The sequence below is a fragment of the Vigna radiata genome, unplaced genomic scaffold (genome assembly GCF_000741045.1).
Source record: "Vigna radiata var. radiata cultivar VC1973A unplaced genomic scaffold, Vradiata_ver6 scaffold_73, whole genome shotgun sequence".
Lineage (NCBI taxonomy): Eukaryota > Viridiplantae > Streptophyta > Magnoliopsida > Fabales > Fabaceae > Vigna > Vigna radiata.
The window spans coordinates 1,222,649-1,233,892 of NW_014542365.1; the positions used below are offsets into that span (position 1 = coordinate 1,222,649).

At 45.3% G+C, this 11,244-nt stretch overlaps 1 protein-coding gene across 1 annotated transcript; it reads left to right on the plus strand.

The window, feature by feature from the left end:
• Nucleotides 1–4,273: 4,273 nt before the first annotated feature.
• Nucleotides 4,274–8,034, plus strand: LOC106779887. The gene is made up of 2 exons (XM_014668097.1): nt 4,274–7,030; nt 7,126–8,034. The coding sequence occupies exons 1-2, from the start codon at nt 4,274–4,276 to the stop codon at nt 8,032–8,034; spliced, it is 3,666 nt and encodes a 1,221-aa protein (XP_014523583.1).
• Nucleotides 8,035–11,244: the final 3,210 nt, after the last annotated feature.

Consider the following 11,244-nt stretch of genomic DNA (forward strand, 5'->3'; position numbering starts at 1 on the left):
ATTTACCATAGACTCAAGTAAATTGATTAGTTCACTGATACCTGTCAAGACATCCAAACATATACGCTTTTACGTGTTACAAATACACTCATTTTATTTTACATTCAAACTAATGTAAAGACAATAACCTCCCTACTAACCAGTGTATACATTTAAACTGACACACTTAAAACAAAATTACTAGAAAAATGAAAGAAACCCGTACACAAACCATAAACTGCCTCCTCTCTCCCTCTTAGCTCACGGACCCACCCTTAATTATTTACCCAATATATATAAAATACACCAAGCCAAGCCTAAGAAAAAATGACCCTCCTCCGCACTCCATTTTCTCACGCATTCTTCAAGCCAAAACAAAAATAAAACTTTCTTCTCACACCTTCCCAAAGTGGATCCCCTCACGTGAAACCCCTGACACAAACGAACCCCACATTATAATATATATATATATATATATATATATATATATATATATATATATATATATATATATATATAACTATTCTATATCCTAAATAAACTTACTTCATCTTCTATTATAATATAATATACATATATATTCATGCATAAGTATATAAAGTAAATAAACTTATGTCACCTACTATTTTAAAATAATATATATTAATATAGTATATTACATAATACAATATCCTATCATGATTCACACGTGAATCATATTCTAATAAAACTCATTCACAGAACCTTACTTCTTCTATCTTGTAATATTCTCATGCATAATTATATTTATTTAAGTATTTATTTACTTATATTTTTTTTTCATCCTTTAATCCTTCTTACTTTTCACTTTATAACCCATCACACTCAATCACAGTCAACAAATTATCATGTCAATTTCAAAAGGAACGGATTATAATCATCATAGCCCATATGTACCAATTCAACAGTTCAAGCACTAATTAAATAAACACAACAATATAATATGCAAGCACACAATCTGCACGCACACAATCTGCACATTCCAGAATTTAACACACTAACATATTATACAGTTAATTCAAGATATACAATCAGCTCCCCTTACCTTGGGTTTTTACGGTAAGTTAATTTGAAGACGCCCTAACGAAAATTCTTACCTGGATAGAAAAACGACAGTACCTATAAACCATCATATCGCCAGTAGAAAATAATTCTTGGAGTTGGAACAATTGAGAATGAAAGACAAATTTCGCAAGACACAGGAAAATTTTAGAAAAGATAAACCCTAGGTCTAGAACAGTGATAGGAAATGGGAAAATCCACTTACCCGATGAAACGGTAAGATGGTTGGTTCAAACTGAAGCCCTCGACACCAGGAACAATTGGAAAACAACAAATAAAATTTTGGACGGTTCAAACTTCTGAAAATGTGGAGAGAAGGTGGAGTAGAGTTAGAGAGAAGGCAGAGAATGTTTTTAGGGCAAAGAATTCTAGTGAGAGAAAAAAAATGCTAAAAAATGAAATCTGAAATGGAAAAGGAACCCCTCCATAAACCAAATGCTCTAACTCTGATGAACCTGCTGCCTCCTACTAGAGCCCACCAGCTTTTTTTTTTTCCTGAGACCTTACAACCAACACTATAAACTTATGTCAACTTTTATATTTTACTCCACATTCATATTTTCGAAAACAAGACAATTCAAGTTGTTTTCCATTATTTATTTATTTAATTATATGTAATCATATGAGAATCTTATTCCAAAAAAATTGACTCCATGCCATCATCACTTTCTCTTATTTCTCGTTTCTTTTTTCACGTCCCATCGAATGAAAGGTTTATACACCTTTTCACCCCTTTACTTAACTCACGGCCCCACCATGCAATTTCACACACATCATAATCCACCCAACAAGATAGGCCCCACTGAACATCAAACATATATCTAATATATTACTCTATCCTAAAATTTTGCTGAACCTGTTAACCACTTCCTAAAATCTATACCTAAACTATTTAAATTTGACAACCACCCACAAAAAGTTGTCCAGTCCCAAAAAATCAAATAATCCTTATCAATTGAGCGCCCATGTTCCTATGATATATCCATGCATTAACTTATATTAAAACCATGCATGAATCATACTACACCAGGGCATTCAACCACAAATAACATTACTAAACCACCCAGCCATATAAATGTACTCAAGGCAATTAACACTAAATGCAATAACGATGCCCATAATATCTATCTCAAAACTACTAGTGCCCCTATTCTGCGGTTTGTTGTACCCACAAGGTTGTACCCTAACCTATGCCCAATGTACCCATCAACACTCAAAAGAAAGAAAACTTTCTCATAATCTCAAGGTTTCCCTATCATCTTATGCACTGCCAAGTTCACTCCTAGCGAGAAACCCCATGTAAACAAAAATAAAATGTGAAATCACACAACACCCATGCCTACTTCTCAGGCTTCTTACAATGCAGAAAAACCCCACTAGAAACCCACGGTTTGCACAAACATAACATGGTCCAACGAATGTACACATTACACAATCTTATGCATAAAGAATTAGCTCTGCTTACATGGCTTCCTAAGCTTTCACCTCTAAGGTTCACTTAGAAAACTCCACAAGGGGTCGCATATGGTCCTCTCGTTCGATGTATCACAAACAGCCATACTCCCCAACACACAAGAATTACCACTAGGCCAACTCATGATATTTATATGAAAATATTAATTTTTAATATATATTTCACGCATCAGATATAACATAACGATAATTAATTTTATGTCCCACGATAACACTCCTAAGACCTAAAATCCATACAAATAAACAATTAATATTTTGTTCTATGAAAATAAATATTTAAATTTATTTTATTTTTTTCGAGTCTTACACACATCATCTAAAATAATTAATATTGTGATGTTAATGAATATATAATAGACTCTAAGTTCATGATTTTAGTCGTCCAAAGTTAAAGACATTTTACATTTATATTTGATTTTTCATAAAAAGATTAATAACTTTTACAATATTCAAGAACTCAAAAGCACACAATCTATTATAAAATAAAAAAGAGAAAATAAGTATTTTAAAAAATAGAGGTGTACTGTAAGAAGTAGGACGGACGGTCGTAGTGACGATCAAGACGACCGGCAAGCCGCAACCCGAGGAAACAACGGTGAAGTCCGGTCCCGGCGGCCGGGAGTAACCTCTCTGAGAAACTTTAAAGAATTCATATACAGCCCTGCAGCACAAGATAGCACCGCATTCTCCATGCTCAATGAAATAATTTGAGACGAGACGTCTGGTATGACCAAGGCGTTGATCCTTCGAATCGCCGTACGGACGAACCAGCCAAACATAAGATGACCAACGAATAACGATGAATGTTCGCATAAGGAAGCCGATCCAATGCCGTTTAGAACAGATCCCTCTTCAAAGCTGTCTCGACGGACGACTAACGCATCCGGCATAGGATGAAGGTTAAGAATTAGTGAAATTTCAAGATTAAGGTAAAACCAGATTAACTATAGCAGACCTACCATTGGGCCGTGATTAGGGTTTTGCTAATCATTGGCCCATGAGAAAAACTATAAATAGGAGTCCAGGGTCAAAGGTAGGTGGTTCCATTGAATGCATATTTATTACTCTCTCTCTATCTCTACCATTTTTATCTGATCAATGATACTGACTTGAGCGTCGGAGTGCCATTAGCAGGTACTCGACCGGACTTAGTGAAGGGGAGCAATCGAATTGGAGTTGGATTAGCGGAGGACCGGACGGTTCGAAGCGAGAAATTGTGTAGGAGAGCTCATCAATATCCCGACCAAAACATTTTGGCGCCCAGCGTGGGGCCGGAGGATTGTAACCAATGGTGACCACAAGAAACGCTAATGCCAAGGAGCAGTCTGAGATGTGGCGAATGATGGAGCAGCGAATGGAGGAGATGCAACGTAAGCACGAGGAGGAAATGGCGGCGGTGAGGGCCGAATGTATGGCCCAGATAGCCAAGGCCAAGAACGGAGGAGCCGGAGAGGAAAAAGGTAATAACGGGGACAAACAAGATCATACGGTAGTGTTGGAGGAGCAGAAGGCGGAGCATAGCAGCGCCCGGACGGAAGGGAAGAGGAAATGAGGCAAGGAGGAGAAGGGAGACAAGGGAGACAGTCACATGTTGGTGAAGGTAGAGGGGCCTACGGTCCCGGTGCCTTTCATCAGGGAAATTATGGAAGTACATATCTTGGAAAAGTTCCTCCCGCCCCAGTTTAAGATGTATGACGGATCGACGGACCCTTCCGCCCACATTAAATCTTTTATCAACGCTATGACGTTTCGAACAGGTTGCGACGCCATATGGTGTCGCGCTTTCTCTTTATCTCTGGAAGGGGAAGCTTTGGATTGGTTCAACACACTCGCCAACAATTCCATTGTGAATTTTAAAAGTCTGGGTGAGATATTCAAAAAACAGTTTGCTGCTTGTAGTATGGAGGAAGTGATGGTAGTGGATTTGATGAACTTGAAGCAAGGTAAGGAGGAATCTCTGAAATCTTTTATGGACCGATATCAGAAGATTGTCCGAAAGGTCAAAGGCCTTAGTTTGGAGTTGGCCCTCCAGTATGTGATGCCCGCCTTAAGACTGGGCTCGTTCAAGGATAGTATATGCCGGAATCCACCTCACACGATGGAGGAGCTGCGACAACGGGCGGCTGACGAAGCTCGGGTAGAGAACATGAAACAGAATTACCGGAGAGAACAACAAGAGGCGAAGGCGGAGAAGAATGACAACAAAAAGGCAGAAGGATCAGGAAGTAGACCGACCGGTCCAAAACTGAGAGAAGGACCACGGGGCCCGAGGTTTCCCCAGTATACCCCTCTCAACGCTCCTCGGACCAGAATACTCCAGGAAGCGTTGAGCACCCAGATCTTACCAGCACCGGCAAAAAGACCAACCCCTCCAGGGGTAGACCTAAGCAAGCGTTGCTTGTACCACCAGAATTCCGGGCATGACATAGAAGACTGCGTGACGTTGAAAGACAAAATTGAAGAACTGATCCGGATGGGGCGGCTACAGCAGTACGTCAAGAGAGAGGACGTACGGCGTCATGAAGAATTACCAAGAAACGAACATCCCTATTCGAGGTTCGAAAGTCCTCCTAGGGAGAGGAGAAAGGAGGACAGAGGTCACCGAGAGTACGATCGTCCGCCAAGGGATGAGGGAAGACGGACAACCCAAAGGGATAGAAGTCGAAGCTGGGGGGGTGAGCAACGAGGACCTTTGAGGGGAATGATTAATACCATCTCCGGAGGTTTCGCCGGAGGACGACCTACGTCCTCGGCAAGAAAGAGAAGTATCCGGGCCTTGAGATCCATACATGTTGTGGATGTGCCGTGGAGAACTATGCCGCCCATTACCTTCTCAGATGAAGATTTCCACGCCCCGGACCCTGACCAAGACAATCCGATGGTCATCGACATCGAAGTGGCCCGGTACAGGGTTAGTAGAGTGTTAGTGGATCAAGGGAGTTCGGTCAACATATTGTATTGGAAGACCTTTTTGCAAATGGACATCTTGGAGGACCTCGTCGTCCCCTATGACGAGCAGATAGTAGGGTTCGCCGGAGAGCGAGTGGACACGCGAGGGTACATTGATTTGCAAACCCGTTTGGGGACAGGACGGGAGAGTGAGGAGATGAAGGTGAGATTCTTGCTCGTGGAGGCACACACCTCTTATAATATCCTATTGGGACGACCGTGCCTAAACGCATTCGGAGCTATCGTCTCCACCCCACATTTGACCATGAAGTATCCAACTCGAAGGGGGACCATTTGCACCGTACGATCCAATCAGAAGATGACAAGGGAGTGTTATGCGGCAGGACTGCGCATATACCCAAAGGAGGAGAGGAGGAAGATAAGTCGGTCGGAGGTCGCCCTGGCCGACCTCGATCCAAGAACCAATACGGAAGATCGGTTAGAACCGGTGGGAGAAACCCAACCCATTATGATAGGTCACAACGCCGACCAGACTACTTCCATAGCAAGAGGATTACCAGCTGAGATTGAAAAAGAGTTGCAGAGCATGTTATGGAAGAACCGGGACTTATTCGCTTGGACGGCCACAGATATGCCGGGCATTCACCCCTTCGTTATGACTCACAAGCTATCATTATACAAAGATGCCCGACCGATGTCGCAGAAAAAGAGAAAGATGGGGGACGAGAAGAGGAGGGCGATCGGAGACGAGGTACGGAAGTTGAAGGAGGCTAATTTCATCAAAGAAGTTACCTACACCACTTGGCTAGCTAATGTGGTGATGGTGAAAAAAGCAAATGGGAAGTGGCGAATGTGTACCGACTACACGGACTTGAACAAGGCATGCCCGAAAGACTCCTATCCCCTACCGAGTATTGATGCGTTGGTGGATGGTGCCTCTGGGCACAAAATGCTGAGCTTTTTAGATGCTTACTCAGGATACAACCAGATCCCCGTGTACGTCCCGGACAGGGAAAAAACGGCCTTCATGACTGACAAGGCCAATTATTGTTATGAAGTAATGTCGTTCGGATTAAAGAATGTGGGGGCTACGTATCAAAGATTAATGGATAGGGTATTTGCAGAGCAAATTGGCCGTTGCATGGACGTTTATATTGATGACATGGTGGTTCGGTCACCGGATGAGGGGAGTCACCTGTGCAACTTGGAGGAAGTGTTCGGACAAGTCCGGAAGTACGGAATGAGGCTAAACCCGACTAAATGTACTTTCGGGGTCGCAGGTGGAAAGTTTCTCGGATTTATGTTGACCTCTAGGGGCATCGAGGCCAATCCAGATAAATGTGAAGCCATATTGAAAATGCCAAACCCGTCGGCGCTGAAAGACATTCAGAGGTTGGTCGGGCGTTTGACGGCTTTGTCCCGATTCATCCCCAAACTAGCCGAACGGGCGAGGCCGATAATGAAGAAGATGAAGAAGGAGGTCGTTAGCAAATGGGATCTCGAATGTGAGCAAGCCTTCGCCAAAGTAAAGGAAATTTTGATGAATCCCCCCGTGATGAACCGACCGAGCAAGGGGGCCGAATTGCAGGTATACCTGGGCGTGTCAGATACCGCCGTCAGCGCGGTGTTAGTACAAGAAGACCATGCCCGAAGATTATATACTTCGTCAGCCGAACATTGCAGGACACCGAAACCAGATATCGCCAGGTTGAGAAGGTGGCGATGGCATTGCTTCATGCCGCCCGACGTTTAAGGCCGTATTTCCAAAGCCATCAGGTTGTGGTCCGAACCAACCATCCGGTGTCCAAGGTTTTGAGGAAGCCCGATCTGGCGGGTAGGATGGTAGGGTGGGCCGTCGAACTATCCGAGTTCGGATTACGCTATGAGCCACGAGGATCCATAAAGGGTCAGCACCTCGCGGATTTCGCCACTGAGTTGCCAATTGCGGACGACGATCAGTGGAACTTGTACGTGGATGGGGCGTCCGGAAAGAATATGAGCGGCGCGGGAATAGTCTTAGAAGGACCGAACGGTTTCCTCCTAGAACATTCCCTACTGTTCAAATTTAAGACCTCCAACAACCAGGCCGAGTATGAAGCCCTGGTGGCGGGACTGGAATTGGCTAAAGACATGGGAGCCCGGAGGGTAGTTTGCCGGACGGATTCACAATTGGTGGTCGGACAGATGAATGGCGAGTTCCAGGTGAAGGAGGATCATTTGTCCAGATATTTTCATAAAGCATCCGCCTTAATTGCAGAATTTGAGAAAATCGACATACAACACATTCCCCGGGAGCAAAATTCCCGAGCAGATCTACTATCCAAGCTTAGCTCCGGAAAGGATAAGGGGCAATTGACGACGGTCATTCGACAAGTCCTTCTTCAGCCATCCGTCGAGTGCCACTCCATAACCACTAACGCCACCGATTGGCGAGGGGAGATAAGGGAACTGATGAAGAAACAAGACGATGGCAAGGACTTACGGCCAGCTGAAACAAAAAAGATAGCCCGTTTTTTACTCATCGGGGACGATATGTACCGAAGGGGATTTTCCACCCCTTTGCTCAAATGTTTATCCAACGAAGAGGCATAGTATGTGATGGACGAGCTACACAGCGGGGTCTGCGGATTCCATTTCGGACAAAGGACGTTGAAGGCCCGAATACTTCGGGTCGGCTACTATTGGCCCACGATGGAGGAGGATTCTCGTACTTTCACTAAGAAATGTCTTCAGTGCCAGGCCCACGCCAATGATGCTCGGACGCCACCCCATCCTTTGCACTCTATTATCGCTCCCTGGCCTTTCTCTCAGTGGGGGATGGACATCGTCGGCCCCTTCCCCGTCGGCCCGACACAGAAAAAATTCCTATTGGTGGCGGTGGATTATTTCACTAAGTGGGTAGAAGCTGAGCCCCTGGAGTCCATCACCGCCGCCCAAGTCCAGAAATTTTGCTGGAAAATCATTTGCAGATTCGGTCTCCCAAAGACGATCGTCACGGACAACGACAGACAGTTCGTGGATAAGAAACTAAGGGAACTCTACTCGGATCTGGGGATCAGACACGTAACTAGTTCCGTCGAACATCCCCAGACGAACGGGCAGGTCGAGGCTGTCAACAAAACTATAGTTGCTGAACTGACGCGAAGGCTAGGAGAGAAGAAGGCAGCATGGGTAGAAGAGTTGCTCGAGGTTTTGTGGGGATACAGGTGCACACCGCACGGGACGACCGGGGAAACACCTTTTAACCTCGCGTACGGAGTCGATGCCATGCTCCCGGTCGAGTTGGGAGAACCCTCATTAAGAAGGCAGATAGAAGACCTAGCGTTGAACGACCAGGAGCTCCGAGTTGAACTCGATACGGTGGAAGAACGACGAGACAGAGCGGCACTTAAAGCTGAAGCGTGCAAAAGAATGGTCGAAAGAAGGTACAACTCAAAGGTCCGCCCACGAGATTTCCAGGAAGGTGACCTCGTCTGGCGTAAGACGGGGGAAGCAAGACGAACTGCATCACACGGAAAGTTGGCGGTAAAATGGGAAGGTCCTTTCAGAGTCGTTGCCACCCTCAAAAGCGGAGCTTACCGCCTAGCACGACCGGACGGTCAAATGCTCCCCAACACATGGAACACGACCCATCTAAAGTTTTATTTCAGTTAAATCACAATTGTAAACAGTTCAAGCACTTAAGAGCAATCCAAACAGGTTCGTTCCAGGCATATTGAAATGTTTTAAAAAAAGGGGATCCGTCCCAATGAAGAACGATATCAATTTACCTTAATCGGGTGAATGGGATCCGTCCCAAAAAAGGGATCCGTCCCATCCAACCGGAACCAAGGAGAAACGGCACTTACCTGTCTTCTCCTAATTATCGCAAAGGGATCCGTCCCACTAAATAACGGCAAGGTGACGAATGACACCTTTGTCTTCCCGAACATATACGTCCCTATAACCCCTAAAAGCGCGAATAATAAATAGCTTGTAAGTAAATACAATTTGAACCGAACGTTTATTGTATTGATTATACTTCTCCAAATCAAAATATGAAGTATGGTTTACAAAAAATTAATCCATGAGCAGGTCGAATCCCAAACACTAACTATTCCTAAGTGTTTTGAGGCCGACCCCACCCTAAGAAAAACCACTAAACGCTCAAAATGAGGAAAAAACAGATCTAAAACACGATTAGGCACCGCCCGTTTCCTCCGGGCGACCTTCACCAACTTCTTCAGCACCATCTTCTCCAGCATCGCCATTCCCTACGGCCGGCAGAATCGCTCGCACCGGACCCATCTCCCCATCATATATGTCTTGGTAGAGATCAAATCTGGAGGCCATAGGGTCCATCTTTAGCAAATGAGCCACTTGGCGCAGGGCTTTGTTAAAACCCTCTTCATGCTCCAAGATGACCGTCGGGTCCAGCTGGGCGAATTCTTCCTTGACCTGGGCCAATTCTGCGCCCAATTTCTTCTTGTCTTCACCGGCAACGAGTAACTCCTGAGTTAACCGGTCGCTTTGTTCGGTCAGCTCGTCCCCCCTCTTACCCAGGCGCCGAACCTCGAGCTTCAGCTTCTTAACATCCTGGCCCAAACTTGTCTCACGAGACTGGGCGGCCGTAAGAGCTTTCTTGGAATTGGCCAATTGCAGTTTAGCCTCCTCCAAGTCCGCTTGTAACTTGGCATTTCTTTCGCCACACCCCTCGTGATCCTTAGCGAGCGATTCCACCCGGCGACGGAGGGCGGCCGATGATTCTTGCTCTTCAGCCAACTCGCGCAGTAGATCGCGCCCTTCTCGAACTTTTCCCTTTTTGCGAGCATTCACGACCATCATCACTCCACGGGCCATCATTTCAACGGCCGCCGCATAAAGTTCTCCCTCAGATAAAGGCTCGATGACCGCTCATTGAGAAGAACCGGCCCGCACCTCAAGCCGGGAAGCAGCATAAAAGGCCGGATCAAAAATACCGGCCGGGAGAGGAATGGAGGACGAACTCCCGCTCCGGCGACTCTTCATACCTTGCGACCCAACGCTTCCCCGACGACGTTGGGACGAAGCAAGCCATCCGGTTTGGCGAGGAACGGGCAGCGACATGTATCCTGAAAGAAAGAAAAGAATTTAGACGAGTCAAATCAAGGCATTTAAAATGTAAAATCCGAATAAAAGCATACCAAAAGCTATTTGGTCGAAATCCTCATATTTCAAACAATCTACAAAGCCACGGGCGCTTAGCTGGCGGGGCAGGGTATTTATTGTCCGGACGGCATCCTTCTTCGCCGCATTCAGTAACCCAGCACCATATGCCTTTATTTTTCGGGGGGCTTCGGTCCAATAAAAGGGGAACCGAGGCACGCCATCGGTGTCACAAAACTCTGACCGTCCTTAATTATTATCTTGAAATATCGCTTCTTGAAATTCTTGAACGAATCTGAAAACGGTTTGAAGAGAGTCCGATCATGTACCGAGGACAACGACACCCATCCTCGTCGCGGAACGGGGCGGACGTTGAAGTAATGGAGGAATACCCGTACCATGGGTGTTATCCCTATAGCGGCGCACAGGGAGGTAAAAGCATGGACGACCGCCCACCCGTTAGGATGCAGCTGACTCAGCGCGATGTTCAATTCCTTCAGGACCGATGACTGAAACTCAGTGAATGGAACCCTAATATACATCTGATCGAACATGTAAGTATACACGAAGGAAAAATCCTCCGCATACGATCCCTTCCTGTGAAACACTCGTTCGTTTGGATGACTAGCGCCAAGCCGAAATAAGCGGGCATCTTCCACATCGCGAGCTATGTAAGAA

Coding starts and splice junctions, on each gene's coding strand:
- LOC106779887 (XM_014668097.1), top strand. CDS start 4,274: ATGACGTTTCGAACAGGTTGCGACGCCATATGGTGTCGCGCTTTCTCT. Junction 7,031..7,125: donor GCAAGGGGGCCGAATTGCAG/GTATACCTGGGC, acceptor CGAACATTGCAG/GACACCGAAACCAGATATCG.